Source organism: Oreochromis niloticus, linkage group LG7, assembly GCF_001858045.2.
Source record: "Oreochromis niloticus isolate F11D_XX linkage group LG7, O_niloticus_UMD_NMBU, whole genome shotgun sequence".
NCBI lineage: Eukaryota > Metazoa > Chordata > Actinopteri > Cichliformes > Cichlidae > Oreochromis > Oreochromis niloticus.
In genome coordinates, this window is record NC_031972.2 from 5,311,144 (window position 1) to 5,338,570 (window position 27,427).

The 27,427-nt window shown below is 38.9% G+C and overlaps 4 protein-coding genes and 1 long non-coding RNA gene across 8 annotated transcripts; 4 read left to right on the top strand and 1 right to left on the bottom strand.

The window, feature by feature from the left end:
* The first annotated feature begins 3,558 nt into the window (after positions 1-3,558).
* LOC109194301 (C-C motif chemokine 4-like) lies at positions 3,559-6,750 on the top strand. Its single transcript, XM_003439418.4, has 3 exons — positions 3,559-3,689; positions 4,577-4,700; positions 5,244-6,750. Exons 1-3 carry the CDS (start codon positions 3,629-3,631, stop codon positions 5,335-5,337), a joined length of 279 nt encoding a protein of 92 aa, XP_003439466.2. The 5' UTR covers positions 3,559-3,628; the 3' UTR covers positions 5,338-6,750.
* Positions 6,751-7,877: 1,127 nt separating this feature from the next.
* On the top strand, positions 7,878-10,493 carry LOC100691779 (C-C motif chemokine 3). 3 transcript variants are annotated; one of them, XR_001223272.3, is made up of 5 exons: positions 7,878-8,119; positions 8,258-8,285; positions 8,392-8,493; positions 9,775-9,898; positions 10,019-10,493. XR_001223272.3 is itself a non-coding variant. In XM_005449323.4 (4 exons), the coding sequence occupies exons 2-4, from the start codon at positions 8,433-8,435 to the stop codon at positions 10,119-10,121; spliced, it is 288 nt and encodes a 95-aa protein (XP_005449380.1). In that variant the 5' UTR covers positions 7,880-8,119; positions 8,378-8,432; the 3' UTR covers positions 10,122-10,493. The 3 variants fall into 3 exon arrangements, 2 of the variants coding, with proteins under 2 accessions (XP_005449380.1, XP_003439467.1); XM_005449323.4 differs by lacking the exon at positions 8,258-8,285 and having other exon boundaries at positions 7,880-8,119; positions 8,378-8,493; XM_003439419.5 differs by lacking the exon at positions 8,258-8,285 and having other exon boundaries at positions 7,881-8,119.
* Positions 10,494-11,649: 1,156 nt separating this feature from the next.
* Positions 11,650-17,543, bottom strand: LOC100692050 (myb-like protein X). 2 transcript variants are annotated; one of them, XM_005449325.4, is made up of 4 exons: positions 17,421-17,543; positions 17,190-17,237; positions 14,276-15,665; positions 11,650-12,840 (listed from the first exon to the last, which is right to left on the bottom strand). In XM_005449325.4, exons 3-4 carry the CDS (start codon positions 15,659-15,661, stop codon positions 12,706-12,708), a joined length of 1,521 nt encoding a protein of 506 aa, XP_005449382.2. In that variant the 5' UTR covers positions 15,662-15,665; positions 17,190-17,237; positions 17,421-17,543; the 3' UTR covers positions 11,650-12,705. The 2 variants fall into 2 exon arrangements, with proteins under 2 accessions (XP_005449382.2, XP_003439468.3); XM_003439420.5 differs by lacking the exon at positions 17,190-17,237 and having other exon boundaries at positions 12,657-12,840; positions 17,421-17,498.
* Positions 17,232-18,153, top strand: LOC112847520 (uncharacterized). The gene is made up of 3 exons (XR_003221093.1): positions 17,232-17,298; positions 17,642-17,743; positions 18,076-18,153. It is a non-coding gene; the product is annotated as an uncharacterized LOC112847520 (long non-coding RNA).
* Positions 18,154-26,452: 8,299 nt separating this feature from the next.
* On the top strand, positions 26,453-27,212 carry LOC112847496 (parathyroid hormone-like). Its single transcript, XM_025909201.1, has 3 exons — positions 26,453-26,485; positions 26,772-26,863; positions 26,954-27,212. The coding sequence occupies exons 2-3, from the start codon at positions 26,781-26,783 to the stop codon at positions 27,210-27,212; spliced, it is 342 nt and encodes a 113-aa protein (XP_025764986.1). The 5' UTR covers positions 26,453-26,485; positions 26,772-26,780.
* The last annotated feature ends 215 nt before the right edge of the window (positions 27,213-27,427 follow it).

Below are 27,427 nucleotides of genomic sequence, written 5' to 3' on the forward strand. Positions count from 1 at the left end.
AGTGTGTAGGGATGGTACCTTGCTCAGGGGTGCTTCTGGGCAGCCGTTCAGTGGATTCGAACCCCCGACCAATTATGGGACGACCACTCTACCTACTGAGCACAACATAGCCTGATATGGGGTCACAAGTTTTTCGCTCCTGGAACAGTACATGCTACATTTTGACTTTTTTTACCATATATTTTTGCATTTTCACCACTGCATTTTAACTGAAACAGTTAAGAGGATCAAGAGATGTATAATATTATTTAAGAATTGTAGGCACTTTTATTCACAGTCCTCCGTTTTCAGAGGCTTAAAGCAACTGAACAACTGACTGAGAGCAGTTTCATGGCCAAGTGAGGCCTGTTCCTGGTATCACGTGACAAATAAGCAGTTTAATGTCTAACTTGTATTAGAGAAGACAGAAGATTTTTTTAAAAAGTGGATGATTGCAGAATATTTTCCCTCACATCTTGAGGAGAAACGTGTATCATTCTCAAACTTGACAATCAAGAGAAACGTTCATGAATGGGAATACAGAGTTTACTGAAGGCGGCTGCAGTGAAAGCCTTGGAAGAGGATCTCAGGAAAGAAATTCTTTTTGTTGTGGCTTTTATGGAGTAAATTACAAAAATGAACAGGAACGACTAGAAAAAGTGTCTTCTAAATTTATGAGACTGAGACCATTTAGGCGTTCTGCCCATCCCCAGCATGATCCCCCAGGAAGCCAGCTTTTTTATGGTCAACCATGATAAAACTCTAGTTATTTTACTCTGTGAACAAATTAAACAGCAATTTTATAATGACTGTATGTTCTAAGATGTTTTGCAAAGCATAAGTAAACCCACGATTGTTTTGCTTTCGATGCCCTCCAGGAATCTCTCTAATACTGTGGTCAGAAATGTACATACACTCATTATGGCCAGATTGAGTGTACATAAACCACAACTATATGAACAGATGGAAATTTTGAATGAAAAGGATACGCTTTAATTGCAGTGTGTTTTTGAACAAATGAGATTTCTCATTGGGCACATGTGGACTCTCATGGTCTAAAACTGAATCTGCCTGCACTCTGACAGTATAAACACTGCACAGGTAATCTGACTGTCCCAGGTGTGAACTGAGAAAAACTTTAAGGGGATCAAAATGTTTGTTTCAACGTACCCTGATATGGGGTAGCTACTTTTTCACCCTAGGGAGAGTAGATGCTACAGTCTGACTTTACAGTAATGTGACAAATCAAGCACTGATGATCCCATATTGCATGAGCCAGTATGGCTGCTTTCCAACCGCAGTAAAAAGGTGGCATTTGATAAATGATATTAAAGAATTCAAAGAAATGTAAGTGATGACTTGTCCTGCAAGCATGCCCTGCAATCCTCTTCTGATGGCTGCTTCCAGCAGGATAATGCACCATGTCACAAAGCTCAAATCATCTCAGACTGGTTTCTTGAACATGACACTGAGTTCACTGTACTCAAATGGCCTCCACAGTCACAGATCTCAGTCCAATAGCTGACTTTTGAGATTTGTTGTGTTATGGAAAAATTCTAGTTTATCCTCACATTTAGATTTATGTGTTTAGAATCTTACTGTATGATTTTTGTATATCTGCCTGCTTAAGATGAAGCAAGTATGTGCCAGCATGACCTTGTGAAAACTGCTTAGCTGCCTAATGATGTTTTACTGTGTTATCTGCTAACTGTTTTGCTCAGAGGGATGTAAGCTCAGGGCCAGCACCAGCACCAGCACCAGCACCTGCTGGCCTGGGAAAGGATAGTGGGAGTCTTCTCTGTTCAGCAACAGCTGAAAGACTGTTGTAACTGAAAAGATACACAGAGTTTGTGCGGTGTTATAAAAGGGGCGCTGCAAGGTTAGAACGCTCATTGCTATGAACCTGTTATGTTTTGATGTGTGTGTGTGTGACACCTCCTGCGCGCAGTAATAAATAGCTTGATCACAGCTCTTTCCATGTTGCAGACTTTATTTGTTCCACGACAGTTGGAGCAGGAGATTCAAATTAATAAATAATATCAATAAATCTGCAGGAAGTGTGTGACGTGATCATGTCAATATGGATAAAAAATCTCTCCAAATATTTTCAGCACCTTTTTGAATCTATACAATGAAAAACGTGATACAATAAATATGGTCCAACTCAGTACAGTGTGCATAACTGTGTTCACTGAATATATGTGTGCACATATGCAACCTGTTACCGTCCGAGTGGCGAGTTACTGTCATTGCTGATTGTAGCGGGTGCCCACTACTGTAGAGTCATTTGGCTGGAGAATAAATAGTAACCATGCTGTCCAGTGTAGCGAGTGATTTATTCACCATTTTTGTGACCAAACAATATTTACAAAAATAGATAAGAAACTCAACTCCATAGTTAACTTGGTAAAAATAAACATAACTGAACTTAAATCAACGGAAATTAGGGTCACATGCACACAGCTCTTCTGACCAGGTCCTTTCTCCCACTAACACCAGAGTTCTTCTGCTTAAATAGTCAGCTATCCAAACAATTTCTCCTCTGAACTATTCCATGCAGTAGGTAAGACAAATATTACCATTCTCATAAACGTATAATGCTACTCTTTATTAGGTATTAAAACTAAGGCGTAGTCAATACATATGACAACAATAAATCCATTTCTCAACAAACACAATCTAAAATTGACTTTATCAAATTACAAGAATTCTCCCCCTTCTTGACCTGGTCTCTTCCTGTGACCTCAGACTAACCTGGACGCTATAAATATGGGAAGTGAAACTACATTTCCTACTATTGTTCCTGGCACACAGGTAGGTAAGGTGAGTTCAAACTAGACAATTAACAAACTTGTCAGAGTTGATTTAAACCAAGATGTTACATTACATAACCTGTAAAAGTGCAAAACATAAACAAACCTGGGATAGTACATGTTTGCGTACTACAGAATACATATGAGATATGGCTACATCAAAACAAGAATGTTAACTAAGAATATCAAGCTTTTAACTCTGGACAAAAGGTGTTCTCACCCACTTTGTCACACAAACATTATAAAGGAGGTCATGATAGCTGGCATATTAATGATCATGAAACTGACCTCACGGCCCATTATTAGTCAGTGGTGTTAGTTTCAGTCATTATGCAAACGTCCTGGTTATAAGGTTGGGGAAACCTGCAGTCGAGCTGAGACTAAATAAGTAATTGGATGAGTGACAAAATGTTTCTCGCACTGAAAATGTCCAGATGAAGAGAATCAGCTTTTGGGGATTATAAAGAAAGACACACGGCAGAAATAAACAGACATTATGCTGTTACTCATGTCTTCTCAAACAAAATTACTTCAATTAAAAAAATTAAAAATGTGCTCATTGTTCTTAGTTGATTTGAATAGATGGAACATCCTTGATGTTATCTGTTTCCATAATCGATGTGGAGTAGCTGCAGAGGTGTTGCTTGGTGAGTGACCTTTAATCTACATGTCTAAGTGGTGGTGTGTCTCTTACACTTCCTTTTACCCAAAAAGGCAACTCACTGTAATAGATCTGTTAAGACTGCCTTTATATCAGTGTGACAAAGCATTAAGTATTCAGTTCACTTTCTAGAGCGACAGCAGAAGGACATCATCACATCCACAGTGAAATCAACATGAAGACCACAGTGGGACTGCTGCTTCTGCTGCTCACGGTTTATTACTGCGCTGCTGCACGTAAGTCTGTCAGTCTGCTTTTAAGTAGGGATAAATGCCATCTTGAATGTTTTTATTAGATTTTTATCTCATTTTATTAGTAATCATCATAACTTAAATGACTTACAAGTTAAAAACTTTAACTGATTATTGTGAATGAACTTCACATTACGTGGGTGAGGTTAATACAAAACTTCAAAAGGGCGATGAGTTATTTTAAAACGTCATTTTCAAATGTTTTGAGTTTGATGACAAAACACGTTAAAATGTTACAAAGACAAACTTTTGCTTTTATCACATACATGACGTGAGGTTATGTATGTGTTTACTTTATGACCGTTTGATCCAGATAAAAAAAATAAGCTGTGGCGTGTTTAGAAACAAGGTGATAGTTTGACCTAAACAACAGGTCGAAAGATAATAATCAGAGGAAGAAAGAGTTTATTTTTGTTCTAAAGAAAGCATGTTTCCTCTGTTCATATTTCTGACATATATTATATGTACAACACTACTGGGTCACTAACAAATTACACATATAGCTCAGCCATGCCATGAAGCTCCCAGCGCACAGTTTTTGTGCTGCTGTTAATGCCAGAGGAGGTTTGGAGCTCTGCAGGTACTGAATCGATATCAAGCATTCAGTGACCCCCCCCCATCTGTAACTTTACATGTTCTGCTGAGTTGCTGTGGTTGAGTTGCTGTGGTTGAGTTACAGTACTATTGTCCTTATACATCAGAAGTTTACAGTGTATATCATAAAGGACCTGAGCTCTGTGACAGTGTTAATGTCACTGCCTTTCTATTTAAAGACTGAGTTCCAGGCTGAGTTTCAGCAACAATGCTCAACACCTTTGACACATGCTGCTATTAAACTGAATTTATTACTGTCTTTTTCTTTTTTCTTTCAGCTCAAGGGTTGCGTGAAATATCTCCTGGACAATGCTGTTTCAAATTCTTTACTGGAAGGATACCACCGAAGAAAATAGTCTCTGTCATCAAGACTCACAGCGCCTGTCTGGAAAAAGCATTTGTGTATGTCACCACAATGAGTAATTACAGTGATAGTAATTTCTGAACACAAAACAGTGTGCATGCTTTTTTAGGGCCTTCTCTCACTGTCCCTCTTCATCTGTTTTTCTTTCCCTCCCTTTCCTATCCCCCATTCATGTCTGTTCAGTTTGTAATAAATTAAAATCAAATAAATTTAATTAATTAATTAAATAACTTATTATCATTATTATTATTATTATTATTATTATTATTATTATTATTATTAATAATAATAATAATGATAATGATAATAATAATAATAATAATAATTTTATTATTAAGATCTATCAAGTGGAGCAATTTGGCAAAGCCATGACCAAAAATAAATAGAAAAATAAATCAGTTGGGCATCTTTCTTGGCCTTCAGACAATAATCCCGGATGCTAAAGTACCGAATGGGACAGGCAAAAAAAAAAAAAAGAAGAAGAAGAAGAAGAAAAAACGAACGAAAAAACTCAGAATGCATAAACACACGAGGCACATCGTGGTATCTTCACTCTAAACTCTTTTGTAATCTTCCTGCAGGATCGGTACAGCCGCCGGGAAGCACATCTGTGTGAGCCAGAGTGTCACCTGGGCTCAAGAAGCTTTTAAGCAACAGCAGATCGGTGATGAATGAATACTCTTCAGATTTCATGATCAACCATAATAAAGCTCTGTGTTATGTTAACCCATGCTAACAGCAATTTTATAATGACTGTATTTTCCAAAATGCTTTGTGTATATATATATATTTTTTTAAAAACCACGCAATCACGTTTTTTCAATAAAAATGTTCGGCTTTGAATCGGTGGTTTATTTTTTTATTTTGTTTTGTTTGTGTTTTTTTAACGAGAAATTTCCACACTTCGTCTTTTCCCTGCCAAAAAATCCAGTAGCCTGTCATACTGGTAGTGGACACAGGGCCTTCTGATTAGGAGTGAGGCCGAAAACAGCGGTTGTTTCGTGGAACCTCAACATGAACTCTCGTGTTCTGATGAGTTTCTGCAGCAACGCTCAACACCGTTGACATGAACTGCGTTTCAACTTAAAGCTATTAAAACTGAACGGTGTTCCAGACGTTTCGCTGTGTGCTAGAGAAGTTTAAGATAGCTGCGGTTATAAAGTTCTGGGTCCATATCAATGTGTGAAATTACAATTTTTATTTTTTAAGTGTTCTTTGTTTGTTTGTGTTTTAATAATTTCATTAAATTGTTCGGGAAAAGACAAATATCTAGTATATAATTTTTAAAGACTTTCAGGTTAAATTTTTAAACATTTAGTCAGCACTAAATTGATATGACTGAACAGATAAATACTGGCTACTCACATTAAAATATGCCATCTTATTCGCTGATATGTCGATATCGGCTAGCAGGGCTAATATCAGCCCATAATAATAATTAAAAAAAGAATATATATATCTTTGCATGAACTGCAGTTTAGCCACCAGTCACCTCGGCGGCTGTTCCTGCTTTTAATGCTTTTAATTTATCTGCCTGAGCGAGTTTGATCAGCGGTGACTCAGACCTGGGCGACCGTCCCTCTCCTTTAAACCTAAAAAAGAAGGATTCGTTGAGTTTCATCTGGATCCCTCTGACCAAAAAAATGTCACAGTGTTACAGAACAGTGGAAAAAACGTCTTTTTCAGATAATTGTACACGGCTCTCCTGATAAATATCTCTTACTGCTCAGCACAAATTCAAATGCTCTGTCGTTCTACATGTTTATAATGTCAAAATACATGAACTGAAATGCACAGCCCCGAAAAATGTTCTTTTTTGAACATGAGTTGCCCCCTGCTGGCTGCTAAAAGAATGCGACTTCAACCATTTTTAAAGGTGACAAAAGAAATCTGACAGATTGCGAGATGTATGGCGCTGTATTAATAAAATTGAATTTAACGTGAGGAATGAAAGGTGAATGAAACTTCATGTGTTTTTATATTTTTTAATAGTTGTTATGGGCCCTGTTAAAAACTCAGACATCTTTGTGACGTCCGTATTTATTTTTGTGACCTGGTAACAAAGTCCTAAATAAAATTACTTACTTACATTGCTGTCTTTATCCTTATTTCCTGTTACATGTGTATTGTTACATCGCAGAGACTTACATTGAACATGGCCAGAGTTTCAAATAATGAGGTCAGCATATATTCATGTAATCTCTATGACTGCTCTGGACACTCCATCTCAGACACCTGGACCTCCATTACTGACAAACAGCTCCCGTGGTCCTTTCTCGCCCTGTGTGGAAGGCTCAGGTCTAAAGGTTTCAGGTCCTCTAATCAAGCTGGTCTATTTTTCTGGCAGAAGCTGAGATAGGAGGAGAGCTCAGTGGTGAAGAAGTTTTCTGTCTGTGTGGAAAGGCTCACTGTGGAGCTGGAAGGAAGCAATGACTTATTATGCAGAAGGTTCATGACAGTGAGGTCAGTGTACTCAAATGGGCTCCACGTCACCACTCAATCCAAAGGAGGACCTTTGGGATGTGCTGGAACAGGAGAGACACATCATGGATGTACAGCACACAATTTGCTCACCAAATTCTGAAATGTTTTCAGCATCTTTTTGAATCTGTGCCATGAAGAACTGAGACAGCTCTGACGGTAAAATGGGGAAAACCTGATAAAGGCACGTGGTACCAGATAAAGTGTCAAGTGAGTGTAATATTGGGACATATGGAACCTCCCATGTGGACCACCCAGCTTCTGATTGGAGCAGGTGCCCATGCTGTGAAGTCATCTGACTCTGCTAAATGGTTATTGTGTTGTTTCCTAGTGAAGCCCATATGGATTGTAAGAGTTAATAGAGGCATGTTAGAAAAAAGAAATACACGTGGAAGAAACAAACTGGAGTTATTCTTTCACTCCTTTCTTTTTGTGTCATGTTCATGTTTTTCCCATCATGGGAGTTTGTGGATTTTAGGACTATTTAGAGCTTTTCTCTCAATTACTTTCATTTTTAGTTTTCCATTGTAATCTCTTGATTAACCTTTGCTTCCTGTTTCTTTTCTGTTTAGTATTTTGCCTTCGGGTTTATTCGTTGTAGTTCTTTGTGTTAGTCTCAAAGCCTTGCTCAGTGTTTCCCAGAGTCTATTTTCTGTGTCATGGTATCTGGCTTCAGTGTTTACTTACTTCCTGTTTTAATGTGTTAGCTTGTTTCTTTTGTGTTTTGTGTCAAGTTTTACTTCCTCTGTGTTGTTTTTCTTCTCTCTCATTCGCTCTCTTTAGTTTCCCTCCCGTTTCCTATTGTTACATAATCCTGATTTTACAGCCATCTCCCGTTAATCTTTGAAGTGGCATTTCTTTAACTCCTCAGTGATCTGCCTTTGTGTGCTTCTTGTCTGTTTCTTGGATTTGTTTTGCTTTTTTGCACAGTTTGGACTTGTTGCATCTTTTGGACTTTGGACTGTCCTCATAAAAGGTTCGTTTTCTGCTGGCTAAGTATGCGTTTCATCTTATTCAACATCCTTGTCATTTCAAATGAACATATTTTAAATTTAACTACTTAGCTTAGTCGAATACATTTATATCTTTTGATGTTATCTGTCTCTGTAAGCAGTGTGGAGTAGCTGCAGAGACGTCGCTTGGTTGGTGATTTCTAATCTTTGTGTTTAATTGACAGTAAAACTCATTGTGACCATGCCTTTTATGTGAGTGTGAGACTGCATTTAACATTCAGATCACTTCTTACAGCAACAGCAGAAGGACATCATCACATCCAGAGTGAAGTAAACATGAAGGCCACAGTGGGACTGCTGCTTCTGCTGCTCACGGTTTATTACTGCGCTGCTGCACGTAAGTCTGTCAGTCTGCTTTACAGTCTGAGGATAAATGTAATCTGAGGCCCTTTAATATTTTTATTTGATTGGTTGTAACTTTTACAAGTTACACTGAGAAAATGAGTGAACATTATACCTCAGATTAATTAACTGGGACGACATCCTCATTAAGGTTTGACAGCATTTCTAGTAGATAATGGCAGATGGTTGGAGCATGAATTGAGGCTGGGGTTTGAGGAAGGCCTCAGAGGGGACTGGTGGCGGCTCCTGGGCCAGTCAGATAGTAGTGCAAGGGAGTGTATGGAGAAACACTCCTGCTCCTGAAATTTAGACGAATTATTTCCAATTATACCTGTTTTTATCTGGTTTTAAATAAACTTATTGTTGTTAATCAGTTCTATACTCTGCATTTTAATCTGTTATGAAACTTTTTGGAGGGATTTATTATGATTTTTTTATTTTGTGCAACTGCATTTTAAAAATGTCATTTTCAAGATTCTGAATCACCTTTTTCTCTTAGTTTACAAAACATGTTGAAAATAATATCATCCTCACAGCTGCATTACCAGCTGGTTAAATGAGCCCCAAATGGATATTTGCATCACTAAAGAACAGCGTCAACTAAGAGGAATTCTGCAGTATTAGCTAGTTATCTTGCCATGAATCATTTAGGACCATTATAATGAGTATGATCATGACTAAGGTTGTGTTTATTCTAATCCATACAGATTACTGTCACATGAATTCTGGTTGAAGAGTTTAATGGGAGCTGATAGTTCATGTTCAGTGAGTGTTAGTAGAGTCAGAAGGGAACAAAAGTTCTGCTGGCTTTAAGAAATCCCTAAATAACTGTGGTGTTTAAAAATCTTTTTTTTAAGAACGAGTTTATTTTTGTTTTAAAGAAAGCATAGAAAGAAAGTTCATATTTCTGACATATATTATATGTACAGTAGTACTGGACCAGCAATAAATTACACATATAGCTCAGCCATGCAAGCCATGCCATGAAGCTCCCAGTGCACAGTTTTTGTGCTGCTGTTAATGCCAGAGGAGGTTTGGAGCTCTGCAGGTATTGAATCAATATCAAGCATTCATCGAGTTACAGTACTATTGTCCTTATACATCAGAAGTTTACAGTGTATATCATAAAGGACCTGAGCTCTATGACAGTGTTAATGTCACTGTCTTTAAAGACTGTCACTTATAGCCTGAGTTTCAGCAACAGTGCTCGACACCTTTGACACATGCTGCTCTTAAACTGAATTTATTACTGTCTTTTTTTTTTTTTTCCTTTTAGCTCAACAATTGCTTCTAATGTCTCCTGGACAATGCTGTTCCAGATTCTTTACTGGAAGGATACCACAGAAGAAAATAGTCTCTGTCATCATGACTCACAGCGCCTGTCTGGAAAAAGCATTTCTGTATGTCACCACAATGAGTAATTACAGTAATAGTAATTTCTGAACACAAAACAGAATGCATGAAAACACAAGGCACAGTGTGGGATCTTCAGTCCTAACTCTTTTGTAATCTTCCTGCAGGATCGGTACAGCCTCCGGGAAGCACATCTGTGTGAGCCAGAGTGTCACCTGGGCTCAAGAAGCTTTTGCATCAATGACCGATCTGCAGAACGATGATGAATAAAGCTCTTCAGAGTTCATGATCAAGCATAATAAAGCTTTGAGTTATGTTAACCCATGCTAGCAATTTTATAATCAGTCTTGTTTTGCCTTAGAAGACAGCTGCAGCCTGGGTTTTGTACTGGGCATTTTGTTTTGGACCCAGTTTCCTGTTTGATATTTTCCATTTTATATTTTTGGAGTTTTCAGTTTGGATGTTACCTTTGCCTAGGTTATGTGTTTATTCTAATGGTGTAAGTTTTTCCTGTCCTCCTATGTTCCCCATGCCTAGTTCTGTGTTGATGTAGTACTTCCTTGATTTAGTTCATCTCTGTCTTCATTTGTACTATGGATTTGCAGCTGCCAACTAAATAAAGGTCAGTCTTTGGTTCTTCAAGTTTGCCTCCAAGACTGCATCTTTAGGTCCATTTCCTGCCTCACCATTAAAGAACGACACGGCCACAGAATGGAACCAGCAGACCACGCCATGCTTTTGGATGGGAGCTTACTGGAGAGTTTTCATGGCTTCTCAGGATTTAGGCCCAGATATCTGACTCCAAAGATATCAAGGTACTAAAAATTGCACTTTCAGATATGAAAAGCATAATCAACAAGCATCCTCAGCTGCTTCCATTCCCAACTATTTTGAACATGCTCTCCACAAACACCCACAAGGGAGAACAATTACGGAAATTAAAATCATTCACACCTCCCTCATATTCCTAGTTGCAGCAACGGCAGCAAACCCACGCCAAAGCCCTGTCACATCAGCTGCAGTTAGGGAAGCGAGCGAGGAGCTGGCTATCACAAAAAAGGGAGCAATGTTTTGCAACAATAAGGTTGTGAAGGTCTTGAGACAGCTCATTGGTTTTACACATCCTGAAATGTTTCTTGTGTGACACCTTGATAAAACACCTTTTTATAGGCCATCAGTTGGGACGGGACCAGTGGATATTTTAAGTGACAATAGTAGTGTTGTTTTCATGCTGTGAAGCCCATCTTGTAAGGGCAACAGCTGACCCCTGGTGGCCACTGTATGAATAAAAAGGCTTGATTGTTGACATAATGTTCTTAATGACATTTCTGGCAATGTGACGTTTTTGTTTATTTGCTGAACATGTCTCCAAAAATGCATGTCATTGTGGAGAAACTGCTCAGTGCAGCACAGTGTTGCATGCGTGAGGTCGGGTCCAAGATCATAAGTGATCAGTGAGGAGCTCGGCATCACCTCTCCCAGGATCAGTTCGGCTCTGATGTTCAAAGAGTACGTTTTATTTGTGCAAGCAAACCACATGTAATACAGCACCTTACATTTATTTGTTTGTGCATCAGAACTTTTCTGCAAGCACGTTCTCCCTGCCTGTGATGATGGGTCTTTCCCACCTCTGGATCTGTACTCTCATTAATCCATCTGAAAACACAGAGGTCATTTTAAAACATCTGTTGCTGATGTAGCTTGTCTTTTGTAGCACTTGGCTGAATATAAGGTCTTGATTCAGCTTCACATATTCTCCATGTTTCATAGCAGAACACACAAACTCTGCTGGCAGACAGACTTAAATAATAAAGATCTTTATTCAACACCATTTAAGAATTTGGTAAATACTGCATCAACACGCAACAGAAAGTGAACTTCTACTACTTCACAATAAATAAACTTTAACAACAGATTATTTGTTATGATGTTATGAACTACAACATGCTGTCATAGCGACATGGCATCAAAAAACTGCCACTGACGGACAAACTTAGAGCAATTAAAAAAAACATGACAGAATACTAAAAACTTTAGAACAACAGGTCAAAAGATAGTAATCAGTCATTTCTATCCCAGAAGTTTATTTTTCTTTTAATGGAAGCATGTTTCTTCTGTTCATGTTCCTAACATATAGTATTTGGATAAACGTACAGCTACACGTTACACGTACAGCAGCTGCTCAGCCATGCCATGAAGCTCCCAGCACACAGTGTTTGAGCTGATGTTACAGTACCATGTTCATATTTGTGAAGGCAGACTGCACATCTGGGTGTATGATGTTTTAACCTTATGGCAATGGGACTGAAAACACCTGAACTGAACCGTGTGGCCACATACTGCTGTCCATAAAATGGAGATCAGAACTTTACAGCATATATCATAAAATACCTGAGCTCACTGATAGTGTTAATGTCACTGTCCTTCTACTTAAGAGCCTCAGGCACAAGCTGAGTTTCAGCAGGAATGCTCAACACTTTTGACGCTGCTTCTGAAGATCATAAAACTGAAAAGTGTTCCAGACGTTAGATGGTGTCTGCTAGGAAAGTTTAAGCATGCTCCAGTTGTGAAGTTCTAGGTTGATATTAATGTGTTAAATATTTTTTTTTTAAGTCTTCTTTGTTTGTTTGTGTTGCAGTAACAATTTCATTGAATTGTTCCAGGAAAGCAAAAAAAAAATCTTATATAAAAGTTTTTAAAGGCTTTCAGATGAAATTCTGAACATTTAGTCAGCACGAAATTGATATGACTGAACAGATAAATATTGGCCACTAACGTCAAAACAAACGTCACATCTTATTTGTTGACGCCAGCCAACAGGGCTAATAGCAGCCTATATTAAAACCTTGTGACCTCAGCGGCTCTTCCTCCTTTTAGTGTCTCTGCCCTGAGAGAGTTTCATCAGCGGTGACTCTGGCCTGGGCGACCGTCCCTCTCCTTTGGGCTTGAAAAAGAAGGATTCGTTGAGTTTCATCTGGACTGCTCTGACCTGAGGACCAAAAAAAGTCAGAGTGTTACTGAACAGTGGAAGAAACTGAACAGTGGAAGAAACTTCAGTTACTCTTTTTCAGATCATTCTACACAGTTCTCCTGATAAATATTTCTTACTGCTCAGCAAAAACAGACATTTAAATGCTCTGTCGTTCTATGTGTTTATAATGTCAAAATACATGAACCAGCTGAAATGCACAGCCCTGTATAATTCTCTTTCTTGAACATGAGTTGCCCCCGATAAGATGCCTAAAATTGATACGTTCAGCCTCCCAGTGGTGTGTCTACTAGGAGGCTGAGGGGTAGCACTGCTGGTCACCAGTATTTTTAAGGGTGATAAGAGAAATCTGACAGATTGAGAGATGTTTAAAAAAGTGAATGAATCTTCAAGTGTTGTCATATTTTTTAATACTTTTTATCGGCCCTGCCAACAACTCGGACATCTACATGACACTAATTTTTGCAACTTGTTAAAAGAGTCCTAAACAAAATCATTAAAGGTGGCCATATTATCTTTATCCTTATTTTGTGTTACATATGTACTGTTACAAGGTGTTACTCATAATCAACATGGCCTCAAATATTGAAGTCAGCGTACATGCATGAAGTCCTTATTAGTGCTCTGGACATACGATATCAACGATGTTTTTCTAGTCTTGGTTATTGGAACTAGTCACAGAAGCCCTGTCACTGATAATAATAATATTATATATATTATTGATCCCCGTGGGGAAATTCCTCTCTGCATTTAACCCATTCACTCAGTGAAGCAGTGGGCAGCCACTGGGCGCCCGGGAGCAGTGTGGATGGACGGTACCTTGCTCAGGGGTACCTCAGGGTAGCCGTTCAGTGGACTCGAACTCCTGACCTTCCGATCATGGGGCCACCACGCTACCTACTGAGCAATCCCTGCCCCTAAAACTTAACTTAACTTAACTGCTCCTGCCGCGACTCTGCTGGTGAGTGTGTGTTTATATTGAATACTTTTAGTAAAAAATAGGATACAGGATAAGCTTTGTGTGGCATAAAATGGTAAAATAAATATCAATAATTTGTAACTGTTAAACCTGTTTTTCATATTTTATCATGGTTCTTACACCTAAATCTTCCACAAACTAATCTTTAAAGTCATTCTTTTATTTTTTAAAATCTCCCAGTAATCCCCTAAAAAGAGCTGTACATTTTTTTTTTCACAAACAGTATAAAACAGCAGAATTGCCATCAGTGGGAAACCTTACATCAGTATTTTCAGTATTTCAAGTATTTTTGTGAAAAAAAAAGAGAGAACTGCAATTTCAAGAGGTTTGAAGCTGAAAAACACTTAAAAAGATGACTGGTGTTAGCTGTGAATTTTGTAATATAAAGTTCAATATGTGAGATGAATTTATCATCTGTTGCTCTGTAACTACACAAATAGGATCATGTGGTATCACCTGAATCAGGTCCAGCTTGCCAGCGCGGCACGGCTGCTCGCTGTCCTCGCTGGACGTCGTTGTATCAGCAGACTTTTGATCAGATTCTGACAACTGCGGACTGGGAGTTGTTTCTCCTCGACCCAAAAGCACCTGATTTTCTTTCACAAGTGAAGACCCAGATGGACCCATGCCTCCTTCTCCTTCATGGTTGACCTCCATTACTGACAAACAGCTCCCGCGGTCTTTTCTCACCCTGTGTGGAAGGCTCAGGTCTAAAGGTTTCATGTCATCGAAACAAACAGCTGGTCTACTTTTCTGGCAGAAGCTGAGGTAGGAGGAGAGCTCAGTGGTGAAGAAGTTTTCTGTCTGTGTGGAAGAGCTCACTGTGGACCTGGCAGGAAGCAGTGACTTATTAACATGTGGCAGGCATGAAGGGGAACGCTGATTTGGAGGGCAGGTGTTGCTCTCTCCAAGATCCAGGGAGGAGTTTACAATGATTGGCTCCTCCAGGAAAGGATGCCCCACACCGATCTTTAAATGCACTGAACGTGAGACTCTTTGCTCTTCAGATAAGTTTCTATTTTCTTGTTTCAGGAAGGATCTTTTTCTCTGCTCATGTATCTTATGATATCCTTTACCTTCTTCAGGTTCTTCTGGGTTTGGCTGCACAAAGCACTGATGAGGCTGTGAGTCATGTGGCCATTTTTCTGATTCTTCATGAAATAGTTTAAGCTGTTGGCACTCGCCTTGCTGTGTTCGCAACTGAGGAGATAGCATAAGAGCTCCGTCACTGACTTCCCCGCTGGAGGGTTCGGAGAGCGATGTTCTGAAAGTCTTCTGGGTAATAAACAAGTCCTGGCTGTTGATGTCATCACTGGTGCCCTGAGAGTCCTGATCGTGACTCTGGCTGTTCCCCGTCACTGCGTCCTGTGAACAGCTCTCAGCGCCTTTCACAGCCTGCTCCTCTTTCGTGGATGATGATGCAAATTTAGGCCGTTTGACACGGATGTAACAGGGTGACACATCAAACACCACTTTTTTTTTTCTTTTGCATTTCTTTTTGGAGTCTTGAGTCAGACGATCAGGCTTCAGCTTTTCATTTTGTTGTGGCTTTGATGCTTCAGGCTTCTCAAAAAGTTTTTCCTGGGCACTACTGCACTGTTTAAATACAACACTGCTGTCTAGCTCTAAAGCCAGTCTCCTTCTTTGCTTTTCTTTCTTCTTTTCCTTTTTCTTTTGTTTCCTTTCCTGCTTTTCTTCTTTGAGCTGGGAGTTTTTCTTTTTCCTTTTCTTCTGGATGCTCTCTTCTGGTTTCACAGTCAAGTTGGTTTTGTGTTTTTTGTCTTTTTTTCTTTTTCTTTTCTGAGTTTCCAAAATGAAGTCTGCCTCCTCAAAGTCAATCATGATTCTGTTTAACAGGAAAGTCGATTATTCTCAAATACATCAAGTTTATGGTTCTTTTTTGTATAACTAATTCATTTTATTATAGCAAAGACAAGCATACCATTCAATAATATTGATGTCATATCACTAAGTGTGCTATGTTTTTGTTTAGAGCCTTACCAAAGGCTTAAAGCATTACACAAACTCACCCCCACTTTACATTATATCAGAAAGAGACACGACACTCAAAGAATCCTGAATAGAAATACTTAATGTATATAAATAATGATTAATGATGAGAAGATTAATAGGTAACAACAGTCATTGGAAACCAAAATCAGCAATGCTTTGAGGACTCTTTTCAAAATCATACCAACAACATTAAAAATTGAAGGCTGATCAAACTTGTGCCATAATGTCGATGAGTCATGTTTATGGACCCCATGTCCATAAGACCCTCCGGGACACTGTCGAAAGATCAGTCTCCTCTCAGAGCTAAATCAGGTCACTGATGAGCTCCTGACACTCTGTGGTGCTTTTTGGCAGCTTTGGATGCTCGTAACATCCCAGATTCTTAATTTGATTCAAATCTGGGGAATATGAGGGCCATCAGTGAAATTAATACCTTTTTTATACAAGAACTGCCTTTACCGTTTTGCCACATGATGCTGGGAATTGTCCTGTTTTGGTCCTGCTGGAGGTCCTTTTCTAGGCCTCCCACAGTGCTCCTTTAGCAGATACTGGTCCTGCTGCTAGTTTGATGTCATTCTATAGCCCTGACTAGCTCCTCTCATGTAACACCACATCTCCTGGTATCTCTTGAGATTGTAGTGGGAGACACAGCAAACCTTCTTGCAACAACATGTGTGGATGTGTCATCAGGGAGGAGCAGGACTACTTGTGCAACTTGAATGGCTGCCAGCAGTGATAAAAACACACAAAAAACTAAACTAAACTAAAAATAACTCAGAAGGGATAAGAAGCAATGATGTGTGGCCACCATCTCGTGTTCTACTAGTGACTCAAGTGGAAGACATTTTATTAGATTTAAAATTTAGACTGAAATTAAGTTTTTCTTACCCTACTATAATCTTTTATTATTACGTTAAAATAGCACAAAACAGCTGTGGAAACATCCTCCAAAGAACTACTTTTACTTTCTTACTTTGAGTACATTTCAGAGCCTGTACTTTCTCACTTTTACTTGAGTAAAGAATTTGAATCTGTACCTTTTACTTAAGTACAGAATGTGTATACTTTTGCAAGCATTTCGTGTGCTTCTCCAAACATTTCTTCCCCTTTCTGTACCTGATTATAAATTATGGTACCTAAATCAGTATGCTCCCACATAACTGATTACTAATGACGTTTCAAACTAAACTGTTTAATGGTTGTAAGATCAAGCAAGGACATGCTATCTTTGCTATTACTCGAAGATTCTAAGATACAAATGGAGTGTGTAACATTGTAGCGATCAGTGTAACTGAATCTGGGGATTAGCAACACGAGTTAAAATGACTATATCACAGGGTAATGGATGTTCACTCACTTTTTTCCCAGTTCAAGGTGGCGGCGGGTGTGGGGTGTGGGCTTTAGCCTATCCAAGGTTAAGAAGGGGGAAAAAACCCGTGGTGAATTATCAGAAGAACAGACTAAAAGTTGAGGTTTTAAAAGTCAATTTCGTAGGTAAACTATTCCAGAGGGGGCTATTACCTGTTTAGAGCCTGAAACTTATAATATCATTATACATAAACATTTTTTGACATAAGCTAATAGTTACCTCCGAGGGCAGCTTCAGCTCCAGCCACAAACTGCACTTCAAAGGGACCGCCGAGAGTTCATGCGGCGTTCACGGACATCTGTTAAATCCCGTCTCTTGAGAGCTAGTGGAACTCATATTAAGATATTTAGACATAATGCGTTAGAAAAGCTAAGTGTATTAAATGGGTTTTTGTTTGTCATTGCTTTTAAATAGTTTACATTGTTTCCCTGCTGTCACAGGTTACCAGACCACACCGAAGGCTGATTTATTTCCATCAGACTTTACGAACATGTTTCTGGACTGTGGGAGAACAATACAAACTCCACAGTAGGACCCAACAAGTAAGCAGTTTTCTTGTTTCCCACTAAGGGCAAGCACAATAACACTTTGTGGTCAAACACTGTCACCTAGTGGTAGACCAAGTACTTTTACCAATAGTATTTTAAACTACAGTTTTAGACATGTACTCACCATATGATTCTATTATAACTTATGGGCAGATTTGGGGCTCAACAGCAATATACAGTGCAGAAGTCTTGAGCCACCAAACAACACAGCTTGAACTGTCTTAGCAAAACGCTCCTGTAATTTCTTTCAATAGTCTTCAGGAATAGTTCTCCTGAAGACTATCACAGGTTTGCTTTTACTGCAGCTACTTATTTTTGACTTTCAGACACTGTTCATCTGCTGTAGCACCTCACATTAAGAGGCCCTTAACAACTTGTTACTGTAATCAGCTGAAACCTTTCACCCTTATGTCAGCTCTTTACATTTATAGGTAAGCATCAGTGTGAATCTTCTAGTAACAGAAGTTAATTTTATAGTTTGTTTTCATCCCTGTCAACAGAGAGTTCACCATACAAGTTAAATTCACGGAGCAAAGACTTGGGAATTGAAATCTCAGCAGAGAACTGGAAATCAGCTTGTACTGGTTAGATTTTATACATACATACATACATACATACACACACACACATACACACACACACACACACACACACACACACACACACACCCTTTCCCTGGGAACTTGGCACATATACCAGAAGTATGTTTTGTGTTGCCATGCAGACTCCCAAAATTGTCAGCTATTTTTGGTCTGCCTGGGAGTTTGAAAGATGCTATGAGTAAGACTTTTGCTGCCCTGCAGCTCTAAATGACCGCAGTCTGTGGGGGCTGATGGGGGTGATTAACACGTATGACTCAGACGATACTTTGCCTCAGGCTGAGATTTCTACTCTTTTCACTCTGTTGTGGGTTTACAAAAGAATTTAGATACTAAAAAAGCAACAATAAGCCCTGGCACATGTGAAATAATCATTATTTTCAGTGTTTTTTTGGTGGGGTCTAGCATGTGGACTGATTTAAATCTCCTCATGTGAAGACTGACAATGAAAACCTATCAAAGGCATTAGCATGTTGGATGTTATTCCTATAATTCCTCATCTTAATGTTCCCATTGTGCTCCCACATGAATCGTATTGGGGGCATCTCATTTTCATCTGGGGGGAGTTTTTCTGTTTCCATGCCAACCAGATGGAGCTAGGCATCGAAGCTCAGAGAGAAGGGGTATGTGTGTATGTGTGAGTATGTGTGTGTCTATGTGTGTGTGTGGAGGTATATTTCCCTTCAGGTGTTTTGGTCTTAAATTGCTTCCCTCCCAATCTACCACTGGTGCACTCCAGATGACAGTTCACAGCATTCCTGTGTGTGCGTGTCTCTGTGTCCCGAAAGAAGCTTTTAGATGTGAGGGCTCTATTTAATGCCATGCTGCACAGTCCTTATATAAAACGTCTCCAACATCCACATTTACACATCACATATTTCTTCATTATTATTCATTCATTCCTTTAAACTGACTGAAAATCTGACTTTGAAGCCAGACAGATTTTTTTTTTCTTGTTTCCTTAAAGCTCAAGATGGACTACTTAAAAACTTTCACTCTTAAGTTAAATTTCTTTTTATCTTTGGCACTCATGGTGATTATTAAGTGTGTTTGGTTTCACTGCTTTTTGAGAGTCTTAAGATTTTTATCATTGTTAGGTTGAGGTTTTGGATTAATTCAGTTATAATTTGAGTAATTTTAAGCATTTATTCTTGTTGTAGTTAAGCTCTAGTTACAGGTTTGTTAGTTTTTTAGAGTTTTGGATGCCGATTTAGATGGTTTACAGTTCTGGTGCTGTCTTTGAATTAAGTCCCTGTGTTTTCCCGTCTGTTCCCCTCACTGTCTCGTCTTTCTGTATTTTTCCCCTTGTCCTCCCTCCAGAGTCTCTTTGTCTCGGTCTTTTGTTCGACTTTGTATTCAGTAATATGTCTTTTGGATTGTTTCCTGTTTGCCTTGATAGTGTATTATGGGATTTACTTCCTATTTACTCTGTTCTCTTGATTACTTTCACATGTTTCTTGTCCCCTTCCTTACTGATATTTGTAGTTTTTTGTAATATCCCTCTATACTGTTGTGTACTCAGACTCCTACATGCAGCTACTAGTGTCAGGTTAACTGGCTATTTCAAATTGCCCATAGGTGTGAATGTGAGTATGAATGGTGCTCTCCAGTAGCCTTGTAACAGACTGCCGACCTGTCCAGTGTGTGTGCCCCGCTTCTCACTCTATAGCAGCTGGGATAGGCTCAAGTGCTTTTGCGACCCTAAAGTGGGTCAGCAGAAGAAGATAGATGGACTTTATGTCTTTCATATACATTCAAACTACCGTCACAGTGGTTTGAGTGTGTATGAAATATTTGCCAGATTTACTACTACTCTATGTTTATAATATATTTTGCTGTCAGATTGGGCTCTTTTGCCATTAGTCAAGTTCATGTATTTATAAGCAAATTTAAAAACAATACAGGAAGACCAAAGTGCTGAACAAACTGAAAAGAAAAAATAGATGACAAGATACAAAAACAAAGAAAAGTGGAGGGAAAAAGGACGAGAGTGTTAAAGTAATCAAAGAATTATTCCAGAGTGTTCTAGCTTAAAAGACAGGTTCCTGTTGTGTCCGATTTGCAGGTTGGACTCAAAATGCAGAACTCATAAAATATAGTCAACAGAAGACAATTAAAGATCTCTAATGGAGACAGATCCACAGTTCCCAGTTAGCAATCATAGACAGTTCCAATTTAGACAGATCCGCAACTCCTCTCCAGAAGAATACCCTCTCTCAGAGTAACTCGCTTACATGGTCCAGGTTTCATGTACAGGAAGGAACAGGAGAACAAACGCCAAATGAGACAAACATAAGAATTCATGAGAGACAATTCCACTAACTGTTTGCAGTTCAACAATCAACAATCAAATCCTCCACCTTAGGTAGAAGCAGCTGAGTCATCCCAGGTGTGGGAAGCTGAAGAGCAGGAAAACGAAGGACCCGCCCCTGAAACACAAGGAGTGGTTAACTTGCACACACTCAAACACCATACACACACTGACAGGGAGAGGGGGATAGAAAGATAGTTTAATAATAAAGTAAAATAACTGCCTTCTCATCCCAGTCAGTACTATAAGTGTTGACTTCTTGGCATCACTACAGCACAAATAAGGGCATCACCAAAGTCAATATAATTTATTCACACAGAGCATTCACATAAATCAATTTAACTCATTTCTAGCAGATACCAACACTTTGGCGTTTTTAAAAGCCTCACTTTGGTTTGACTCAGTTTAATAGCTACCTGTTCTAGCTTGAATGCTCTCTTCACAATGTGAACTTGAATGTCAAGTTCACATTGTGTGGTAGTCACTGCTGACCTTAACCGCCCTGTCCATGTTGGATTGATAACATTCGAAACTGGTGCCTTGACTCAGCTTTAAAAAATTGGTTTCAGAATTCCTTAGCTAGAGTGCTAGCTGGTAACAGCTTTCCCAAGATATTTTTTATCCATCAATTTGGCTGTTTTCACAATCAGAGAGCTGAGTGCAGCAGAATAAAGTGAATTTATTAAAAGCAAACTGTATGAAGCTGAAAGCCAGAATCTGATGAATCGTAATAACCTACTTTTCAGCAGTTAGACTGCTTCAAATTGTCAGATAAACAGTTTCTCTTTCTGCATAAAATGATGTACTCTGGCAAAATCGGAGAGATTGGTGGAATGTGAAAATGCCTTATCAAAGCAATCAGTCCAGCTATGTGTAGCGAATTCTGACTGTAGTAACAGTGCAGCGTGGTAGCAAAACCACGCCTCAGGTGGCAGTGTGCATCTCTGGGAGAAGAAGCAAGAGGCATGAACAGCTTGTAACCCCTACATCATAAATCCCACCTCCTCACCATTCTGTGTGCATACATGGAGAGGAGGAGGTGAGAAGAGCAACAGCAAGACCCTCAGCCCCAAATAGAGCAGGCATCAGTGGCAGCAGACGGCTTAAGTGGAGGTGGTGCAAAGTGGCCCACAGATGCACAGCAGTTTCAGCTTCAGATTAGACATTAGTCAGTGTGGGATAACACTGAGATCAGCTGATCTTTGACTGAGCTTGACTGAGCTTGACTTCACGTAACTAATGCAATCCTCAGTATTTTGTGAAAGCCTTACATCAGTGAAAACCTGTAACTGTCACAATCTTTTATACTAAACTGCATATTTCTAGCAGACTTGCTCACAGGACATCTAACCTTTTTGTTACTATCCCTTCTCATCAGCAGCAAAAGCCCTTACATATGTATGCATCATTAAAATAAACTGTTATACATATCATAATTTAATGTTTCATGAGTTTTGCTCAAATCCCGTCATGTTTTTATTCTTCTACTCTTCTAATGTTGCATGATTTACAGTTGGAAATAATCTTGATATTGGGCTTTGGTGCTGCCCTTCAGTTTACTGCATATTTCTAGCAGACTTGCCACTCGTGGGACTAACAAAGGTATAAAGGTATCTTATCTGAAACAAGTGTTTACAGCTTACTTTTCACTTTAAGCCAACATATGGTTGTCCCCATAGACAGAAATGTGATTGTAACCCATGTGAAGTCAGGGAAGTGTTTACTGAGATTACAGAGAAAGAAAACCATTTCTCCATAGACTTCTAAATAATTGCCCTGGGCATCTGTTTTCAGTGTAAAACATCTGATGATATGCATTGACTGCACTGATGAGCTGTGGAAACACAGTAGCCAGCTGGTGATGGTGTTTGCTAAGGTGATAATGTCAGACGCTGTGTTTTCACTGTATTCTGTTTTCCACAAATGGTCAAAATGATCCATAACTAAAGATTTTAGTATTTAAATCATATGTGTGATTCATCAGATTTTGGCAGAATCCACAGCCTTTAATCAAACCCTACGTCTTTACTTAAGTACTCTTGGATTTTTGCACAGCAGTTGCAAAGAGCCACTCCTGCACTCTGTCATTTGTCGATGTCACCCGTCATCATGGGACCTTCTAAAAGCCAAAACATCAACTGAAATAGCAATCCTCTTATTTACTCCCCTTTACCTAGTTTTAATGCTTATATCTTATATTATTTAGCTTATATGCTGTACACTTCTTTGTTTATAGTCTCACTTGCCCTTCTGGTGATACCCAGAGAAAGTCTTTTCCTTGTCTTTCAGAAATAAACCATCTTCTTACTTGGAGACAGAAACAAGGAATAAAAGAATACGTCCGTCTCAGACAGTTTCTCCTGTCCAGTTTGAGAATATCAGGAGAAACACAGAAAAGCAGAAGGTAAAATACAACACTGTCAGTCTCCTTGTCTTTTTGGCTTTGCGTGCCATAAGAAAGTCTCTACACATTGAATGAGCATGAGGTAATAAGAATGACAAGGTCCTAAGCTAAGGTCAGAGGTCGCTGTAGTAGTGTCAAGGCGAGTGGAGGTCAGCCCGTCTGAGGAGACCCCATAAATCTTAAAGGGCTGGTATGCAAACAGCTTTAATCACTGAACACGAGACCTGTTTGTTGGCTCAACGGGTTCAACAGCAGACTTCAGAGGAAAGCCAGTATTTATGAATTAACATGTTTCCTTTGCATGATGGTTAAACACAAAAGGCTCTGCAGGTAAATCTAAAACCAATGATGTGGCTTTGTTGTCCCTGTGTGGATTTACAAATAAGACGTATTTACTTCTTCTCTCACGTGTTAGTTATGAATGTTTGAGCTGCTTGGCATAACTAGTGATGCCGTCATGCCCGTTTTTACTAGTTCAAAAAGAAGAGGTCAAACAATTGTCAGTATATCCACCAGGGATGATCACATTTCACAAGACTTTTTTCACCAGAGATCATTTTTTCTGCATTTTGTGAAGCGTTGCAATAAGACACTCGTTGTTTTTTCTTTAATTTACAGCAAGGAACAGCTCTTAGATTACAGTAGGTGTAGTGTGAAATATCAGTTTAATGCTGGCAAATTTAGCTGCCAGTACTTTACTGTAATTCAACAGCGTGTCATGACATAGACATCCCCAGCTCCTCCACATTTAGAAAACTCATACCTTTGTGCTTACCTAATATGTAGTGTATGTGCCCGTAATAAGGCCTAGACTTCTTCTTTCAACTATAAGCTATTTGGTCCTGTGGATTGATTACCCTTGGGACACCTGTGACTGAAAACTAACCCAGACGTCTAAATGACAGAGCTGCACTGAGTGAGACATGGGAGGGATGAACTATGATTATTCAGATTTTGTGAAGATAAAAAAAACTGATATTGCTTTTTGTCATAATATAGTTTAAAACATTTACCTTCTGAATGCTGCAAAACTATTATCAAAGCTTGTGGGAGGTATGCCTGAGAGCCAAGAGAAGCAATGAATAAGGTTAAAGAAATACATAGTACAGCTACATGTTCCAGTGAGAGTCTGATGCTTTACAAAGAGAGAAATGATCATTTTGATTGTGATAAGAGTATGTTTTTTTTATATGTCTTCGTACAGTACAAAGTGAACAACAAGCATCCAGGAAGTAATGCAACTTTTAGACATCATTAAACAATGCAACAATAAATGGAACTGGGCTATTTGGTTTAAACTAACAGGACAACTCAAAAATATATATATTATACATATTTATATATTATAATATAGTTTAAAAGATAAACTAACATAAAAGAAGAGAAATGTGTAGTGTGTTCATTCTTGTGTTACAGCAGTCGAAAAGCTCAAGAGAAACAATACTAAAAAAATGTTAAATGTATTAAACAAAACAAGCACAGCAAATATAAGACAACATTAAAGTGGTTCAGTACACGCACTATACAATGGAAACAATGAAAAACTAATCAAGCTACAAATTGACCCGTTTACTTATAAGTTTCAAAAAGTATACCAGGGAATAAAACCTTGCATCTCTGAGGTGTCTGTCTTTTTCTTGGCACACTTCTGTTCAGTTTGTGAAAACAGCTCTATTGTGTGTTTCTTCATATTTCTTCATGTAAACTCTGAGTTTCTGGATGATACTGAGACTGTAAACTCTGTGAGGGACGAGGTGTCCTTTTCCTTTAATGGGAAATAAATAAATAAATAAAATGAATGTTTATCCATGTTGATATATGCTGGATGGTACAATAGTTCAACAACAGTGCAATAATTCAGTTTTCATTCAGTGTTATTAATATTGCACCAACCTACCATGGCAGTCACCTCGAGGCACAGCTAACATCCCATCTTTTTCTGTGACACTTGATCTTGATTAAGACAACAAAAGGTAACAGGCTCATCTTTTAAGCACTGTAACTAAAGTAACATCTGCATTTAGATCAATGCGAAATACATCAGTTTTGGCTGATAGAAAAATTTAATGAGGCTCATAAGATACAAGCAACTCCTTTGATACTGGGAAATCAAGCTCCTGAGATTTTTTGCCATTTTTAAGGATGGTTAGTATTTGTTATGCTGTTGGGGGGCATTTTGCTGGCATGGTTCAGATCCACTTGTGCCCTTAGAGGGAACAGGACACTGCAAATCAATACACAGATTTTCTGAACTATCGCCTTTCTCCTGTAATGCAACATTTTTACAGTTTGGATGGTATATAAATGATCAGTCACCAGTTCTTAACACTGATTACCTACAGGAGATTTTGGAGCGATGTGTTACAGAGCACTCTGTAACACATCGCTGATGGTGTTATTGTACACGATCATCAAGAAATCTGTATAAAAAATGAAAATGATGCTTTCTTTTTTTTTTGAAAATAAAAATCCTCACGGTTTAAATGTTTTTTAACTTAATAAAAAAGAAAAATGTGTAACTCTCCACGTACGCTTGCCAGTCATGGTGAAGACGGTGACGGCAGTGGCATCACCCAGCCATGCACCTCCTGAACTACTGCTTACTCTTTGATTCAGGGTGTTTCCTCTGACGTCAACTTGGAGCAAAAGCTCTTTTTTGGGGAGACAAACTCATTAAGATAATGTTAATTCTTGGGTAAGACATTAGTGTAACCAGGGCGACTCTCTATAAGTCAATGAGGGTCATAAACCCATCCAAATGTTGCCGCTATTGTTGTGAGGTGCACGGGAGTCAGACAAAAAAGGTCACCACTTCAGATGTGAACTAATAGATCTGGACGGCTCACAGAAATGGAGAAAAAACAAAAGAGAAGCATGCTAAATTGAGAATGTGGAGAGAAGTTTGAACTGAAAATGAAAAAGCTTGGGAATGTGTAGCTTTGGACCCTGAAACAAGACCCTCTTTGTAGTCATGCTGCCATCATCTTATTACAATAAGTAATAACTTCATAACACAATTCTGTGCCAGTTAGAAAAATTGCACTGTCACAGTCACATAGATAAAATGTCTCCAGGCACAAAATCCCTGTGCATAAAAGCAGTAAATGGATTTGCAATATACCAACAATGCAGGCATTCTCACAAAGGTTTGTGCATCTAAAATAAGTGTGTGTGGGTATTTGGGGTCAAAAGCATTTATTTGCTCTCATATGACAAAAGTGAAAGCCTGGAGTTCAGAGGAGGTGTTGTCATTCCTCTTCTGCCCCCTCCACGAGCTAGAGGTATGACATCAACTGCAATAATGAAGGCAGCTCATCAATGGCAGGAACCTGGGACTATAAAAAGGAACTTGGGGAGTCCTGTGCTAATCATAAGTGATAGGAGCGGACCACCAAAGCAGGCTGACTCACTTTACAACACAGGTAAGTTCATCTTGGGCTATACTTTGTTCAGCTAGAGGGAAAATGGAGGCCCAGTAAGGCTTGAATCTAATTGAGGTTATTAGTTGTGTAAGCTTTATTGTAATATATTAGCATTTATACATTAATATATGTTAAGATAGAGGATGTAGTGGTTTCAAGGTTGATTAAAATTAAAATATAAATTGACACTTTTAAGACTAAAGGTCAGATATTTGTCATTTTAGGCTGTTTTTTAAAATATTAACAAACTTATAGAAGTTTTTTTTAATTTTTTAATTTTTTACAGGTAATCAAAATGGGAAAAATTGACTATAAGATTCTGCTTATTTCACTCTGCCTTTTACACTTCTCCGTTCACTGTCAAGGACGACCACTAAGGTAATCCCCACAGATCATTTAAGATGATTTTTTTCACCATAACAAGTTCATCGCTATTAGATCCTAGCAGTATCACATATCTGTGCACAGTAAAAGGACAGTGAGTGAGGTCCAGTTCATGCACAACCTCGGAGAGCACAAGCAGGTGCAGGAGCGCCGGGAGTGGCTGCAGATGAGGCTCCGGGGTATCCACGCGGCAGGGCCCCGGGACAGCAGTCGGGAGACGGCGGGCCGGAGGAGGAGAAGGCGGCCGCTGCGTCTGGAGGAGCTGGACGAGCTGAGCGATCTGACTTCTGATGAGATCCAGCACGCTTTGAACGTTTTGGACGAGCTCCTCAAGCCAGAATGAGTTTAGATTTTTTTTTTTTTTTTTTTTGTTATTATTATATGACCGCAGCAACATTTCCAGAATCCTGTTCAGGGTGCAAAACTTGAGGCTACTTTGTAGATTCTTGTTTCTTTTTTAAGTGTTAGCCTGCCTTTATTGTCAGTGTATATTTTTACTCTATTTATTTAGACTGATTTTATTTATTAAACTGATATTTATGAAATGTTCTGGATTAG